We start from the raw sequence: 18,582 nt of genomic DNA, 5'->3' as shown, positions 1-18,582 counted from the left end.
TCATGGCAGTAGGCTGAAGCTAAAACCTGTCGATTGGCAACTTGTTGCTCTGAATAAGTGCAAAGCAATGTAGTAAATACTAAGAGTAGCCAGCTGGAGGGGATGTTTCCATTCCCTAAAAATGATTAACTAGCCTATAATGACCTATGAATATATATTTTTTCCTTTTGAATGCACAGAATTTTGGAAATAATTTAGTACCATCAGTTTTGTTTTTCCTATTTGTAGTCTAGAGTGAAGATTAATGATGGATCAGTGGGTTTTGATTTTCCAGTATACGTTCAGGTGGGTAAGAAAAAGCCTATTTTCTAAAGTAACAGCTGTTGTCCGGTGATTTATTTTTCTGTCTGCCGCCCACATTTAGCATATGAAACAGATAGCTTAAGCCAGGATGTACGCTAGCTAGCACAGAGACCCAAAATACTGCCTGCCATCAGAGGTGGCAGTGTTAGGTCAAGCCCATGGCTTCAAATAATGGTCGCAAAAAAACAGAATGCACCTCATGTTCCTACAATTCTGTGATTACATGAGAGCAAAGTAACTTAGAACAACAGAAACCTCAGAGATGTTGGAGGAGGTTAGCTTAGATTATTACTGCTAAAACAGTTATCTATAAAAACACAAATAATACTTTGAAAAAGATTTTAGAAAAAAGACATGCGTATGGGTGCAGGCAGTTTGCTAAGTTTGCATTATGAGCAAAACTGATATTACAACATGCTTACATGAATTTTTGTTTGAGTGTGTAACTGTCTGAGAAAAGCAGTCTGCATCACTCGCATGTTTTATCAGGGTAAGTTCACATCAGAATACAGGGAATTTATGGCACAGTTACCATACACATCTGCATCGATCTGTTTGTGAATAATTCAATTTAATCTAAACTAATGTAAATAAATACATGCAATTATTATGCATGTATTTATTTACATTAGTTAAAAAATATTATGAATAATAATTATCAACTAGCATCTTCAAAATCTTCTTTAGTACAATTTAAAGACATTTCCTGAGAAATTTCCATTTTGAACCCACGACACCACAGTCTTCCTCTTCTCAACAAATGGATATTTGAGTATAAAGGATAAGCAGCGATTTAAAGATGTGCAAATATGAAAAGTACAAAAAGCTGTGCTCAGTACACAGACAGTTGTATTATTTGACAGCTTTGTATCCTTTCTTATTCTGCTGGTTTAAAGCAACAGAGATAGACAAGGTTGCTGGTGTCACCTTTTAGGATTGTTGTTAGTATAAAAGTCACTTTTCTTTGAGGCTTTAAATACGCCAAACCGTTTGCGTGTCAGATGTTACTCATCACTGTATTCGTTGCCGTGCCCGAGGTTTTGTCTCAACCATCGTTGCTTTGCTTACATTTCACATCCTTGATGTGTAACCAGTGTGCATTACTCATTGAGTTAAAAGGGCAAAGGAATTTGATGGTTTTGGGTTTATATTGTGCTGTTTCCCTAAAATCTCAGAACCGGCGTGAAATTGTGACGTCCTGCTGCTTCGGCAGCTGGCAGAGAGATTTGAAACTAAGGAAGGTCATGTCTCTGACTGAGTTCAAAGATGTGTGTGTGTTACATCTGCTGTGTAATGATGATGCTTTGAACAAGTTGCTGTTGTGTATCTGTGAACACCTCTTCTCGCTACCAGAATTGTGATGAAAACTATCTAATTATGACTTTCAAAATAGACATTCGTGTTGTGAATTTCCCTGTATGGGCAGCAAAATGAAAGCATTTTTTATTTTAATTAAAAATAATGATGAAAACAAACAATTTACCTGGATTCTGTTGTGGAGCATCTGACGTTACCAAAGCTGGTCTCTATCGGCAGAAATCTTTCCAGAAGGCCACGTTTGGAAAGACAAAAGAAAAAGAGATGTTTAGTTTTGTTCTTATCAAGATCTGATCATTTTGTTCCAAAACATCACGAGATGGTCACATTTGTTTCTGAACCAAAACCACTAAAAGATAAAATAATTACATAGGTATAAATATCCCATTTTGAGGTCTCGGCCAATCCCAGAATCAATAGCCCACGGCTCCAGGCTCCTGACTCCAGGCAGGTGTGGTGCAGGCGGTTTAAATAATTAAGTACACAGAGAGAGGCAGAACTGAAGTCTATGGGTAGTCATAACACAGTGAAGGATACGAGCATCATGTTACAAAGTTAAAAGCAAGTAACTGGAGTGAGTAATTGGCCGGTTTGGGTGCTCAAAGTGGCCTGAAAGTGCTAAGGAGACATGGCAGTCCATTGATTATAAGCTCCCCGGGGTCTTTGCACCAATTTCAAACAGTAGTTTTTAGGTAAATGCAGGCGTCAGTAAGAGAAATCACACCCTGCTGACCTTGAAAAGCAGTAACAACAGGTTTCAATTTGGCATCAATAAAGTGACTTGTTTCTTGCACCTTACCTTTGTGGTTTTTATCTTGTTCCCTGTTGCACAGCTCCAGCCCTTCAGATCAGGAAGAACTTTGCATTCCTCCCCATCAAGGCACGGATGCATCTGACACCACCACTTCTGCTCCACTATTGAGGCTTACAAAACAAGGCAAAGAGGTCGAATAAAATGTCAGGAGCATCTGCGTTCACGCTATCTAAAGTGTTAAACGTCAATATATCGGATGCTATTTATCTCTCTAAAAAACATACTATGCAAAATTATGAACACTTCTGAAGAAATAGCTCAAACCAATATTTAATGTGTGTTTTATCTTTACATGCAGGTTTGCTGAGATCCACAAACAATGGGAACACCATGCAGGGTTGCAGAAAAGATAAAAGACATTTGTCTTCCCTGCACTTTCGACAAAGAATTATGTCTGAACCATAACAGTGGATCAGTGCATGGAACAGAAGCAAAGTTACGCCACATGTGGGTGTTGCTGCATGTGTGAGTTGCAGAGGAGGCTGATATAGTGGGACACACTGGCAAAGGAAGAGTTATTTCCTCTAAACAAAAGGATAAAGTCATTATTCTTGAACTTTTTATTTTGGTGGAAGTTGGAAAGAAGAAGAAAAAGACATCGTTGACAGTTGCATGATGAAGACAGTTCACTAAAGCGGGACTTTAAAAAGTTGCAAAGGAAAGAAGAACTACACTGAATATGTTTCACTGCCTGCAATGTCAAAATCCAATCATGAATTTGTGATTTTAGGGGTGTAAACAAACACTGCTGGATCTATGAACCCTCATATCTGATGCGCTCACACAGTTATTCCTCGGTTCTGCTGCTATGGAGGATGTCCCAGAATGTTTCCAAGAACCTGAGTTGTCAAAACATACGTTCTTCTGCTATTTTTTCCAAATCACACACACTACCAATAGTAATATTGCTGTGCCACACCCTCCTCAAGATGAGCCCAAACCCAGTTTGACAACCACTGGTGGGGTTTGTCTCCAGTAGACATACTCCAGGAGAAACAAGACGTTTTTTCTTGTTTTGAAGGCCCCAAAAAGAAAATCATGTTGTTCTTGCAGACGTGGTTAAAGACAGTACTCATTACATCGGGCTGACAGGAGTGTCTTCTGGTGGGACTCTGAGAAGCATTGTGTGATTGGTCGGACATCTGAGGTGGGCGTGGTTAACATGAAGCGGAAAGTTGCTGCTTCTGCAGTTTTGCTGATGCAAGTTAAATGGATTGTTTTGTTAAAACTGATCAAGGAGGTGAAAAAGTATGAAAACTGCGGCACCCGGACCAACCAACATGCCGTGGACATAGTTTATCTTTAAAAATGAAATAACCAGGTTTATTGCACATAAAAACACAGACACAGCTGCCAGTGGTGATCCCCGCCGTCTTCAGACAAACCTTCTCGTGGACTATGACCTGACCAGTTGGGCCAGGAGGAGGTTGGGCAGACTGGTTGAAGATGATAGGACAGCAACAGTAACTCAGAAAACCACTGGTTCCAAACAAGGTGTGCAGAACACCACATCTGAACACATCATGTCCAGCCTGAAAGCAGACTGACTGGAAGAGCAGAAGACCCCACCAGCTATCATGTAGTCAGCAAGAAACAGGGAGCCGAGGCTACAATCCACACAGCCTCAAAAGAACTGGACAGTAAAAGATGGAAGATATGGCCTGGTTTGTTGAGTCCAGATTTGGGTGGAAACAACACGAAAGCATGAATCCATATTGTTTTGTGATATTGTCTTGGTACACTTTGGGCCCTTTAGTACCAGCTTCGCATCATTTAAACGAGACAGCTTAACTACAATTTGATGCTGACCATGTCAAGTCCTCTGTGAGCATACTATCCTTTCTTCTGAAGCCAACAGGATAAGGAAAGATGCCTCAAAGCTCATATAATCTTAAACCTGTTTCTCTTCAGAGCAGTGGCAGCAAAACACAAACATCTACAAACTTTGCCATGGACATAGTAAGAGATTTTCCTTCCCGGCCCCCTGGTAAAATCACCAGCGGGTGTTGTCAGCAAATATTTCTGAGTTTTTGCGTCTGTGCCAGCAAGAGTTTGACCTTTCTGCTGACCAGTGTGCTGCTTTCTGCACGATCCCTGCCATTTGGATACATCCGGATAATATGATACAAATAAGGAGCCTCATCTGTTATTCTCAATGTGTTATAAAGAAAACATGATTTCCACAACCTAATTTCTGCATCATGTGCTGCTTCTTGTGACAGCTATTCTCCCACATTTCCAGCCAGGAGAGCAAATCTCCCAATGAGAACCTCCCGCTGTGATGTGCAGGCGTGAACAGTAATTGTGGGCCAAACTGACTACACTTACAAGTCTTTGGTATAGATGTGTGAAAAGAGCATACAAATCACCTCATGCTAACAAAACTGTTGTCTCAACAGCATGTAAAACTAAACATACATGTGTTTTTTTTTAAAAAGGCGCAAGTGTCCCAATTAACCTCTTTTTTTTTCTAAAATTGTGCAACAACAACTTACTGTAGCGCTCCTGTTCAATTTGCTTGTTTAATCTGAACAAGTTTAGTACATTGGAAAAGTCACAGTCACCCAAAGCCAAAGATGATGAGTGACTTCAACATCTTCAGCAGAGAGCATCTAAACCCAGAGTCATGATGGTTATTTTCGGTTCTGTTTGTGGTACTTTATCATTGAGGTTTCACATTTTTTGTGTTTCCTCAGTTTTTCTCCTTGTTGTCAGTTCATCCTGCTTTCTGCTCACCTGGATCCAGTTAGCAGATTACAGCCACCTGTCCTATGTCAATCATTGGCTTTCTTAGCAGATTTGCCTGCTGGTTTCTCTTCCAGCAGTGGTATTGGTTCTTTGAGGTAGTGGGCCGTGTTCTGGGCCGTGTTGCACCGCTTCTTGTTTAGTTTCAGGATTCCCTGGTTTTTTTTTTTTGGGGTTTTTTTTTTTATCTTAAATGTTCCTACTTATTTTATCTGATGTTCTCAAGTCTGCTCTGTCCTGCAGCTGGGTTCTAAACCTCTTTCACCAGTAAGTGATCAGAACATATTCATCACCTCATGATCAGAGAGACACTGTTTCTTTTAAATGCATGTCCTCATATTGAGTCTGAATAGCGTCATCTCTCTAGATCAAAGCTGTCTCATCAAGATATGTCACCTTCTGACAGCTGTCTCAGGTAAGTGATGTAAGATTTGCTTTTTGCCTGGTAATGTATCTATTTTAGGGATGCCTAACTCAGGATCCATATGACATGTCAAAGAGGGGGAACTGGGAAGAGCTGTGACACCAGTTGCAGGTGGAAACTCTTAAGCTGCAGTGAGAACACTTCCCCACTTGCCTTAATAACGAAGTATTAAGCTGCTTTTCTGTGTTATAGGAAATCATTCAAGGTTGGCATATTACTGAGGTCATTAACCAGGTTCTGCACCCCCCCCTTTCCCCTCAAGCAGCATTAGTGTTATCCATAATGAATAGGATGGTTTCTATAATCCACACAACACAGCATCATAGGAATATCTATGAAGAGGAAGGACTTTATGACATGATATCCATTTGTGGAAAAGCCATGGCAGCAGTGTGGTATAGGAGGGGGGGTGGGGGGAGCAGCATTAGGTCAACTTCAAGCAGATGGTGGTTGTAACAGCAGCTATTAAAAAGCCACAAAGGTTTCATATGAAATGAGTATTGATGATCAAACATGGTGCATGGGATACATTTCACTTAACAGTTAATGATGCTTTAAAAACAAACATCTGAGAGCACGTATTGGATTTGTCTTTATTGTGGCTGTAAAATGTCTGAATCATTGAGCTGACCTTGAATTCATAACTGGCTTAAGTTTAGATGGCTGGAAAGCATTTTGGTGTTCACAAAGTGACAAACTATGACTGAGCTATAGGGGGGGTGTAATGTTCCGAGAAGATATCCCAGAAATGTGTTAATCACTTAGCTAGCATGATGCGGTGTTTGTGTGTGGTGCTGTTTATTTATTTTATTTATTTTTTTTAAATCTTAAATGCAAGTTTTAATGACTCATTGGGACTTGGTTTAAAAAATGTGGGGTTAAGCTTTGATGTGAACGACAAGTTAAAATAGTTCACAAAAAAAAGAAGTGCTTCAGCTCGGTGTGGTCGTCTTTTGAACAATCTAAATTTCTGCACATCAACGTCAGGGACCCTCTCGGGGATCGTGGACTCCAGGTTGGGACCACTGCTTTACTGAGCCAAGATGGTGTCTAATTCGGCGCGATTAAATTACTAAACTCGCCTGACTAACCCTCACCAAAGTAAGCTAGCTAGCTTTATGGTGGGTTATATCTACACATTATAATGGTATGTTTTTATTTCTCTGCATGTAAAACAATCACTGTATATCAGTTTTCATTAAATATATTTTCCCAGCAAACTACCAGTGTAAGCAAAATTATGCAAACAAAACTTCATGGTTTAGGATGACTGTTACACGACATTCAAGATTTTCAGACCTAAATTTTTACCTTAATATTGAAGCATTTCATGTTTGGAATCATCTGCTGGTTCTGTTTTGGTGTTTGGTCATACAGTCTGGTATCTTCCCTGCTGCGCTTAATGTTTCTGACTTGAGTGGTTCATGACTGGCTGCAGGCCAGATGACTCCTTTCAGTCCGCCAGGTAGTTTAATGTCGGTCTTGAAATGCAACACCATTACTAAGAGCCTAACATGTACCCACCTAATCATAAGTCCTCCACTTCAATCTTTTTGCAATTTTGCTTGAGTCTTTTATATTCTCCTTCTCTTGGTAAAAAAGACTAACTTGTGGATGATGTAGCGATAGTTTGTGTGCGATATAAAGAACTTGGACCGCATCAATCATGACTCTAGAAGAGCATTTTTATGAAAATAATGCATAAAGTTTACAGGTAATCCCTTTTCATAGTCTTCCAACATCCCCCTCCCCTATTTATCAGATGCCTGGAAGCACATTTATCTTCATATCAAAAGGAAATAATACTGAGTGCAGCTAAAGTTAATCTCTGGTTGTAAAAAGAATAATTAAAAGGTTAAGGGCTGCACTTTTTTTTCTTCCCTCTCTGAGATCACCAGAGGAGCTTTAGACAGAAACTAGTAGCTCACAGCTCTAATTTGCAGAAAATGTCAATACTAAAATGTCAAGGAATAGGTCAAACACTGGCTATTCAGCGTTTAAACCAGAAGGCTGCACATTTCAAACCAAAGTGCGGCTGGCCACTTTGGCTGAGAGGCCTCTGGCATATTAGCATGCTAAGACGGCTTCTAGGTCGTTGATGTTGGATTCAACAGCAGGCACCATCACATTCATCAGTCTTAATAAACCCTTCAGGAGTGTGTCTGCAGAGTCCCTGGTGTTAAGGCACAGTGTAGTGGGCATGATTCTTTAAATATTTTCCATACACTGTAACATCCACATAATCTAGACCAGTTTGATGGAAACATGAAGCATTTTTGTTTGGTTTTTTTTTTTTTTACTTACAAACCCAGTTCCAGAAAGAGTGAGAGGGTCTTGGCTGCAGACTGGATAATGAGGCAGGGCTGGATTTGGGACCCCTCAACATTTTGATTGGATCATGTTTCTCCTTCCCTCAAAATGGCCACTGCTAACCCTAACCCCGCCCATCTGACATCCAAACTCACCCATTTGACATCCAACTCCGCCCAATATCCAGGCCTGCCCCATTCTCCAGGCTGCAGCTGGGTGTTATTGGAAAAAAGTTGGTACCTTGTGTAAAATAAGTTTAACCATTCTGATTCACAAATCTCAAAACCATATTTTATTCCCTATAAAACATTAGAGACATTTCTCGCTTTTAGTAAATATTAAATCATTTTGAATATGATTGCACCTCCAATGGGGGCACTGGAAGAACATCTGAACACCTAATTGGATTAATTGACAGTACCATGACTTTGTATAAAAAGAGCATTACTGAGCGGCAGAGCCTCTCAGATGTGAAGATGAGCAGAGCTTCACCAATCTCAGACAAACTGCATCTAAAAGTTGTGGAATTACAGAAAAATGTTCCTTAACATAAAATTGCTCAGACTTTAGATGGGGTGGGCTCTTTAATGTGCACAGCCTCAAGAGAATAATGACTCTCGAAGCACATAAAACAAGTTCAATGATCAAAACTGGATGCTGATGTGTTCTTTTGGCAGCACTGAATTAAAAACTCACAATTCTCTACTAGAAATCGCCGCACGGTCTCGGAAACGTTTCCAGAAATCACACTGTGTGAACACATCACTGGGATTGCATTAGGCGTGGACGGCGTACACATCTGTGAAATCGCCCCATCCAGACAATAGACTCTTTTGAGGCCGGTCTCGCATATTCCAGTGAGAACAGCTAAAGTTCAGTATTAAATGAAGAAAAGGGGGAAACAGCAGGTGTGAGGACATGTTTCTGCAAATCTTACAACAAACCCAATAGCAGCAGCACAGATCAATAAATGATGGGCTGTGTGTTGTTCATGAGTGGCTCTTGGTCATGGAAGACCTATCTGTTGTTTGCATTTTGTGATTTTTTTTTTTTTTTTTTTTTTTTTTTTTTTAACCATTATAAAGCATGATTGCACTAAAATACGATCTTATCTATTTTGGCTCATTTATACTGATGAGATCTGTCAATCAGGGTGATCAGCAGACATCCCACAACATTTCAGAGCCAACAGCATTTATTTATATATATGTGTGTGTGTGTGTGTGTGTGTGTGTGTGTGTGTGTGTGTGTGTGTGTGTGTGTGTGTGTGTGTGTGTGTGTGTCTGTCTGTCTTTTAGACCTGTTTTCATTTGATCCAGTGGTTTTTGTTTTAATCATCCATGTTTGCTTGGATTAAAAATGACAATTTGACTATTTAAATGTGACAAACTGACTAAAACAGAGAAATTTAGCAGAAAAACTGAACTATACGTTCCTCTTGTTGCTCTTGTCTCCTTATGCTCCAATAGGGAATTCATAAGATCAGCTAGAAGATTTGGTTTGAAGACATGTGGTTCATTGAAGACATATCTGACAAGTTGTGCTCTTACAGGAGAATAATTGTGCTGCCGTTTTCTCAGCAAATCTATTCCTCACGATTTGTGGACAATAATATTGGCAAAAAAGAGACAATTTCAAATGAATTGTGTAGTAGTGGAGCATACCATCTACACATGACGGGGCGGCTCTGGTGGTACCGGCCACCTGCCCTGGAAAGCAGGAGCACTTCACAGTTTGTGACCTCTCCTCGATTTTGTTCTTGTTGCAGCAGCGGTGCAACGCCACCACCTCGCAGGTGCCCGTTCGGACATGGTGCGCTGGAGGAGAAATGACAGAGGGAAAAGTGGGGGGAAAAAAGGGAATAATCAGTGGAAGTGAATAATTATCACCTACATCCATACTGCTGGCTTCGGATGGAGTCCCAGAAGAATATCTCCCTTTGGTCTTTACTGCATGATTTACATAACTTTCATCTCTTCAAGCGGTGGAGAGAAGAACCCTGGAAAGCACACCATTAATTTACCTAAAAGAGCTCATTTATCATAGGTTAAAATTCCCTTTCACTACATGAATACGCATAATATTCAGAAACATTCTGGGCCTTGCATTGTTAAAAAACAGAAGCTGCAGAAGCTTGGTTTTTTTTTGTTTTTTTTTTTTGTACATTTTATAGTTGCTCCTGCTTGCTGTTGATCCATTAACAAAGTGCATTGATTACCTGACTGCTAGCTGCTCTCCTTATTTCTGTGGACGGGGTGAGGATATAACTGGTTTTCTCTCTCAGTATGAGATTAAGTTAGGTAAAATGAATGTCACAGTGAAATGTTATGTTAATCTGAGATTGTATTTATTGAATTTAAGGACCGGGTTATTTTCATCTAGGCCTGAAACGTAAAACCTGAATTATATTGGGCAATATTGTTCTTTTTAACTAGTACCATTTTAAATGAAAATAATGAAGTACGGTTTTATGTAGCTCGAAACAACCTGGAGGCTTTAAAAAAAAAAAAAAAAAAAATCTTTCCGACACATAAAGGGGAAAGTGCAACTCTGCAGCACTTAGACAATTTCCAGATCACGCTCCATTGTCTGAATTATTTAGAGCCTGTGCTGCTTCATCCTCTTTTAATTGTTTGTGACATTTTCACGAGGTGTCTTTCTGCAGAGGTGCGAACCGCTGCTGTTGTAAACTGTAAATCTGAAATGACTGCATGAAACTGATGCTGTCTTCATTGTAGTAACTCGGCTAAAGCCACGTAATTTTATTCTTTACCCGGGGGAGTTGGTGGACTGCAGCGGTTTGACAGATGCACTGATGAAATGAACTTCTTTGCTGACAAGTGTTGTCACCAATCTGACAAAACATGTGCTGCAACTCTTGAGCATTTGAATACCCAATGGGATTTTTCTTTTCATATGCATGACGGTTTTTTTTTTTTTTTCCCACCTCATCGCATCAAATATTTAAGTATGGCTGCTTTTAGATCATACAAGTGAGCAGCTGTTCAATATAAAACAGAGAAACGGACAGGAAGGGGAATTTCTGTTGTGATTATGCAATCTCTTGCAACTTTTGATTGCATGTCTGTTCCCGTGATCCAACCTGTCCTTCATACATGAAAATAATGCACATAGTCATCCAAAATTGGCTGGATGCTTACTCATGCTCTGGTTGCCAAACAAGGAAAGATATGAAAGGCAAACAACGCATCAAGCTGAGCTGCTTCAGATGTTTGTAAGTGAATCGCTGCCAGCAGCTTCACACTGAGCAGCTGTGGTGCTTTGGACTAGATTTGGAGTTCTACTTGGATGCCTGCCCAGATTCCCCCGCCAGCAGATAGAGGAAAGCATTTCACTGAGGAATCGGTTCATTCTGCAAACCCGCAGTCTGTCTTAATACCTGCTGTGATGCCACAGTGGCAGAGAGGAACCCTTGTGGCCTGGGCATACGGCTTCTGACATTAGTTTGGTTATACTTTTTCTTAGAGCTCAACTTTTCAGCTAACAAGATGCCATTAAAATCTGAGCAAATGGATACAGGATTTAGCGACTCCACATGCATGCATACATTGTTAATATAACAAACCCCGTTTTGGCCAGTTGTTGCTGCTTTTAGCCCTTTTTTTCCCCCAAGTTTCCTCTTTTGTGTCCTGACTGTCACAATCCCCTCCTATAATGGAAAAACTGAAGACACTTGTGGATGTATAGATGGAAGGAAAGTTAGTTCTGCCATGCCAATACATAGAATAAGCAAAAATATCTTGTTTCACAGAAATAAAGGGTTTTAGTTGGATCTAACACATCAACCAGTTCAATGCTCAAATCTTTGATCAAAACTGCAAATATCAGTTGACATTGATATCTTAATTTTTTTGTAAGACATGCGCAAGAAAATGTGAAATTGTTTAGATGTGCAAAAGAAAAGAATATATTTATTTGTTCATTTCTTTGTTACTACTTGGAAAAGATCTTATTCCATTTGAAAGTCTGGTCATTCTCTTTACTGGGGCCACATTTATAAGGAAGATGCATTTGTGGAAAGAGCATCAGGAGTTGAGGAGTTTGGCTTTGTGCGTGGAGAAACTTTGACATCGGTGTCATTACTTTTAATTGCTGTTAATTAAAATGACTCAAGAAATAAGCGTCAATACCCAGGCCTACAATTACAGTAGTTTACAAACTCACACAACTAGAGTTGTTAATAACAGCTCCAGAAAGAAGTGTACTTCTGTTCATACTAAAAGCATCCACCCATATTCCCACACTGCCAGTTAAAGAGAGACGTGCCAAGGTGGTTTATTAAATACAGCACTCATAGTTTTAACACAACCAGTTTCATTTCAGAGCCAACCAATCTCTAAAGAAATGATATTGTGTATACAAACATTTACAAATGAAATGAAAGGTTAAAAAAAGTCTTTCATCAGCTTGGTAGTTTATAAGTTGCAGGCTAAAATGCTAATTGTATCAGTTATCTGGACTTTATTGCAGTTCATTCCTGCAAACATGAAAATCACTGACAAAGATGCATAGATTAATCAACGTAATGCTCCTTTTTATTTATTCCTTCACAAAACCTTTTTGTGAGCGTGTTTTGTGTGTGTGTGGCAGCTTTAATCAAGAGCATCCAGAACTTGAAATGTCCAGCGTTCCAAGTAGATACGAGATTATTTTGGCCCTTGGTGGTGGTCTTCTCTGGTGGTCTGAGATGCGGATTATTGGCAGTCATGGACAAAGAAAGTCAGTATGTGTCATGTCATGAAGCAAACAAGGAAGTATTCTGTTATTCAAAATCCATAATTCTGCACATTCCAACAGGTGGTTGTGAGTTTTTTGCCCCAAATGTTGTGAAATAATCAGAAACCTTTTCCACCTTCTATCCAGCTAAGCTATTCCTTTGCATTAAAAAAGCATGGCATACATTTTATTTGAATGCACTGAAAAGCTGCTAGTTACACAGTACTACATTTCTGTAGCTGTATTAAAGAATGCCAGAGTGATTCACTCCTTCCCAGTCACAGCTGGAGACATCTTGTTTGGGTTGTTCTGGTGTCAGATCGGCAGTTTCTTCACCTTGATTCAAATGCACATATTTATTTAACCTTTATACTTTTTACTTCTGTTCAGATGGAGATGATAAACTTTCCTGCACTAAAATATTCGGTATAATTTTTCAGACATTTTAGGGTTTTTTTGTGACGTGAGAAATACTGAATATCTCCTAGTTTGTTCAAGTCAAAGTCCTTTGTCTCACACACACACCACATATCACATCACATCTGTTCGTTAAACAAACCAAGGTGGGGAAAAGATTTTATATTTCATCAATCTGTATTGTACTACCTGTTTATTTTTTGCTTTGAATCTTGCCCTTCACTCCCATTTGTGGTTTCTTTTGAAATCATAATTTTGTTACTCGAACACAATGATTGGCAACAAAATGAACCTTTTATCTGTAATTCTACTTTTTGCTCTACTCTGAAAAGTTTAGCTAACATTAATTTTACATTTCAAAGTGTTTGTCATATTGGTGATCAAGCAGTGGAAGAACTCGAGTGGAGAAAAGAAGCATACTGAGTCTTTACATTAAAAGTAATGTGTATAAACTGGACCCCAGTTTAAGTATATCTTCCCCAAATAAGCCTCGTTTGTTTTTGCTTTGACGTCAGCCAAACTGGGTCCCAACTGGGCTGTTTACATTGATCAAAATTATTTGCAAGCGCAATCTAATTTCTTTGTTGTCTCAAATGTTAGTCTGCATGCAGACATGTTGTAGCCTGTAAATGTGTGCTTTTGTTGAGAAAATATGAGCTGTGCCCCATTTTCTGAATGTGCCTGCAGCACAGGGAGTAATGATAAGTGTGTGTGCACCTGGGTGTTGTGTTCCCATTGATGCTGGCTGGATTTGTAAATGATAAATTCCTGGAAAGACCACAGTGAGTCAGCATAAGACTGAGTTTCAGTTTTTTTTTCCAGTATGATACGATTGTTAGTTCTAATTGTTTCTTTCCTGCTATTTATTTACCATGTTAGCATAAACAGCCAAATGCTATTTTAGACAAGTGGACGCTACCATTTTAAGTTTGTCAAATTTTCACCAAAGCATTAAACTGAAGCAGCCTAATAAGGCCATGAAGTTACATTTTACCCCCACAGCTTTCCTCCTTGTAAACATTTGGAAACATTTACAAATTCTTTCATGTCATATTTAGCCAATGTTCAACTTGATGCAACAGAAACTCTCTAAAATCTTACAATGAAAAGAATTTAAGGCAGTGTCAGCCTTCATGCAAACTTGAGTTAATATGTGCTTCTGTGAGGACAAAGCATCTGTGTCCTCTTTTCTGTAGCCCTAACTGCAGCACATTCAGGGAAAATTAGAGTGTGCACCTGGGTGTTGTGCTCCCACTGATGCCAACTGGATTTAGAAATGATAAATTCCTGCAGGCACTGATTTCTGTCACACTGTCACACTGTCATTTTCCCTGCTTTCATTTATTTATCAGAATAACATTTAAAAAAGACAAATATTAACATTTTAGTCAAGTGGAGGCTAATATTTAAAGTTTTTATTTGTCACTTTCCTGGAAAGCTGCTGTAGCCAGCTAGTTAGAGCAATATCCTCCTTTGGCAATTTGACAGCAGGAATCTGAAGCTATTCAAAAGGATTTATTTAGCAACAAATAGGTAGACCTTAAAATAAAAAGTCAGTATTGTCTGTATGCTGTGTAGGTGTTGTGGTTTGGTCTGTGCTCTGGTGCATGTAGCTTAACATTACATTTTAAATGTACGACTGAAAACCCAATTTTGCCATGTCATTCATGAATTTAAGTGTAAAAATGTAGTTTGATCTGCACGCAAATGTGATTTGTAAGGCCAGCAGTCAGCACAATTGCATATTAAATCAGTGCTTTATGAATATAAATTATGAATTTTTACACAGACAAGGTTGATGTACTCAAATTTTACAGATTTCTCTTTTGATTTTTTGCCAACAAAAGCAATGAGGACAAATGGTACAAGTCCCTGCACTCATCTACACAACTGAAACAAAAAGCAAAAAAACTCTTTTAATAATAACATGCACATAATTATGCCCATAATCGCAAAAACAAATGATGGACCCACAAACCCTTCACATACATAAATTAGCCGGCAGCTAATCGACAATAAAAGCAAAACAAAACAGGAATAAATTAAGAACCTTTTTTCAAGGTTTTGTTTCTAATTGTGTTTGTGACCACTGACTTTTAGTTCTTGTATTTCATTAATTGCAGCCATTTATAACCCATCTTTTCTCCCCACCTTCTGCAATCTCACAGCCTTATTTATGTGCTCCAGAAATTCATGAAAATGGGCCTCATTCTTTTGTATCATTTCAAAAAACACTCCCAACTTGATTGATGATCAGATTATTAAACTAAGTGGAAAAAGAGTGGCCTTACTCTGCAGTTGAACTGGGATGAATTATTTCCCCACCATCCATCTGGCTTCCTTCTGTCATTTTGCTTGGAACGTGATGTCACATTTCATGTAGGGAACAAATATGCTTTCAAAGGTGAACAAAAACAATGAAGTTACTTCACAATTTGCCATGAAACTCTACAGTGAAACCACGTTTCTCCTTACTACTGACTTCTTTGACTGAACTAGTCTCGTCTAAAACATTAGTTTTTAATAGCAGATCTCTTGAGCCAAAGCTGCATTCAGTGAGAAGCGATGGGCTTTTTCTCTGTCTGCACAGTTGGAAGCTTTTATACATTTGTCTCTGGAGACAGAAGGAAAACTCTAAATGATGCAAAATTGACTTCAGTCATAAAGTTGTGAATGATGTAATCATTCCATGTAATATTGTGAGCAACCAAAAACACCTTGCAGATGGGAAAATACTGACCAGTAAACATGTTACGGTAATGCTGGTTAACAGAGGTTATGAACCTATTAACTTACTATGGAGAGATGAATGGTAAACCACCTTAAGTCATACTTTCAACCACAGATTGTTATTAAGGAGTCTGGTTCTGTCTCTGCTGGTTAGTTTCTGCTCTTTCAAGGGTGCAGTCACTGTTTTCCTTTCTTGGCCAGATTCTTGTAATGCCAGATGCAGTATAAGTCATTTTTACTGCAAACTGCAAAAAGTAGAAGGTGCAGTGCAAGCAACAATCTTTTGATGCATATAACACAAGATGTAAGTTGGACATCAAGGTCATACGTCACTGGAACATTTACAACAGTATGGAAAGCATCTCAAATGATGTACTGCAAACTGTAGCACCTGCTTGCTGACGGAGCGCTCCCAACATCTGAAAATACTAAGTATGATCTGTCATAGAAATTTAAATCCTCTCCGGTTCAAGTTCTCCTCAACGGTCCATGTCCTCTGATTCTTTCTCAGTGATTTTTCCATTGTGGATGCTGCAATTTAAAGGTTGTAATATCTCTGCAGGGATCACACCAGAACACACTGAAGGCCTGAATTTAAACTTTTTACATCCACTTGGGCAACAAGATACTGTACCTTATGCAGAGATTGCATCAGAATATAAAAATCTGAATGATGTGTACCTTTTTTTTTTTTTTTTTAAGATGTCCCAGTTGCATGATTCTTCTATGTTGAGATGCCAGTCACTAATTATAGCAAAGCTATACAAAGCCTATTATCTGATAGATGGATATGTGTGTATTTCCTCATTTATATTCCTCGGATTACAACTGTTCACATGAGAGCAGCAGAATCTACAGGGAGGTTTCAGTAATCCGACGGCAAGAGCTCCTGATCAGCCCAGAGTCCCTCGACGTTACACAATGTTAGATGACTGCGTGGAGCAAATGATGCTTGGTGCCAACATTTAGTGCCGGAGCAGATCGTGTCTGTCTCATATTTAACTGATACAGAGCTTTGTTGCTTAGATGACAATCATCTTATGCTGTAAATGTTTGGATAGCAAAGCGTGTGAAATGTGTTGGTAGAAATGCAGTCAGATATCGGTGGTTTTGTCTTTTTGTTGGTGTGTGTTTGTTTTTTGTTTTTTTTTTTTAATTTTATTTTTTTATTCATTTATGTTTAAAGGCTATCTTGACCTGGATAGTTATTTATTCATCTGTATTGCTCCTGGCTACACCAGAAGTAATAAATAATTTTCATTATCGACCAGCTGATGAGCCCCAAGATTGGAAGATTTGAAGCTGAAAAGAGATGACTGTACAGAAACAAAGTAAAAAGTTCACTTGATATCCATGATGACTATTTTTGTACAAATGTAGCCATTTGGATAAATTTTTGTGCTCCAGCAGTCTCCTTGTCAAAAGAGAAGTTGCATTCATGAACTTTGTTTTCATTAGGATTACAAAAAGCCATTTTCAAGCTGAAACTGAGCGGGGGTTCAAAGGCAGCTGCTGATGCCATCTTGCAATAAAAACTTTATATCAGTACGTCACCGGCACCATTGTGTAAAAATCAGAGTAAATAGAAGTTGGTAGTGGGATAGTAAAAGTAGTAGTGATGATGGCTGGAAGCCAAGCTATTTAAATAATTCAAACAAAGAATTATTTGTTTGAATCTAATTCAGCTGCAGCAGCAGACGCCCACTATGTGATGTGTCCTCCAACTCACACTGACTGTAAAGAAAAAGGGGAACTGCAGCTTGTTGGGGCCAAACCAGCAAAATTTTTTATCTTCCTTGAAGGAAATTCATCACTCATTAAACATCTTTATATGTTGATGGGACATTACACACTAGTTGCCTGTCCAGGGTCATAATTCTCCAGTATAGATAAGTGGATGTTGGTGCTTATGGTAAGGATGTCATTTTGTCATGTGTCGGTTCAATGCTTTATTTGTACAGCACACACAATGCTTTCCATTTAACTGATGACATTCATGCATCTCTTCTGTCTTAACTTTAGCAGCGTGTTCACATTCACGGTTTCTTTTCATTTTGGCAGAATTTCCCACTTGTGTGTTTGAGATGTCAACAGTTTGGCTTCTTATTAACAGTTGTGACATTTTGCATTTGAATGCTTTGCCATGGCTTGCTTTAGAAATCTAAGCAGCTGCAAGCTCATCAAGTCACCTGACTGTCTGATTCCATGATTGATTGTTGCTACAATTCATAACATGAGGCCTCCCCAACCTTAAAGTGTGAACACACTGCATATGGCCTGCAAGAGAACTGTGTAGCTGACTTTGGACAGAGTAAGGCAACATTTTACTATTTAATGCCACATTTTCAGTTAAAACTTTAAAACGACGGGACTTGTTTCCATGCACAGATGTACAGTAACTTTTAATTCATAAGCAAATCAATGTGTAAGGTTAGAACTTAAGAGTAGACCTACATTTTTTTTTTTTTTAACAATATGCCCACAGGTCGCCATTCCTGTCATGTCACATGAACATTAACACCCTTGGGATGAGAAGCTACCTCACTGTCAGCAAGCAGACTGTTAAAAAAAAAAACTGTGTATTTTGACAAATAAAGCTGAAAGCTTACTGGTTGCATGTTTTCTGGTGAGACTGGGCAGTGTTTACAGACAACAAGGGGGTGTAGTCAAACCAAAACTAGTTCAGGAAGTGAAAAAATGAGTTTGCGGCTTTATTTTCATTCAACTAAGTGAATTGTTTGGTGAACTTGTACTTCATGTGCCCCAGGATTACTCTCCAAAACGT

The 18,582-nt window shown here is 38.9% G+C and overlaps 1 protein-coding gene across 1 annotated transcript in view; it reads right to left on the bottom strand.

The window, feature by feature from the left end:
• Positions 1-1,813: 1,813 nt before the first annotated feature.
• The window catches only part of LOC306773650 (chemokine-like protein TAFA-2), a gene marked incomplete at both ends in the record, with an annotated part of 24,491 nt that continues 7,722 nt past the window's right edge, over positions 1,814-18,582 (bottom strand). The window contains 3 exons of the mRNA XM_079263524.1: positions 1,814-1,843; positions 2,420-2,544; positions 9,578-9,730. Of these exons, the coding sequence (XP_079119650.1) occupies positions 1,814-1,843; positions 2,420-2,544; positions 9,578-9,730 (308 nt within the window). The remainder of the gene's footprint in view (positions 1,844-2,419; positions 2,545-9,577; positions 9,731-18,582) is intronic.

The sequence above is a fragment of the Telmatherina bonti genome (genome assembly GCF_933228915.1).
Source record: "Telmatherina bonti genome assembly, chromosome: 23".
Taxonomy (NCBI): domain Eukaryota; kingdom Metazoa; phylum Chordata; class Actinopteri; order Atheriniformes; family Telmatherinidae; genus Telmatherina; species Telmatherina bonti.
The sequence above is the reverse complement of the archived record's forward strand: the minus strand, read 5'-3'. Positions and strand labels throughout refer to the sequence as shown.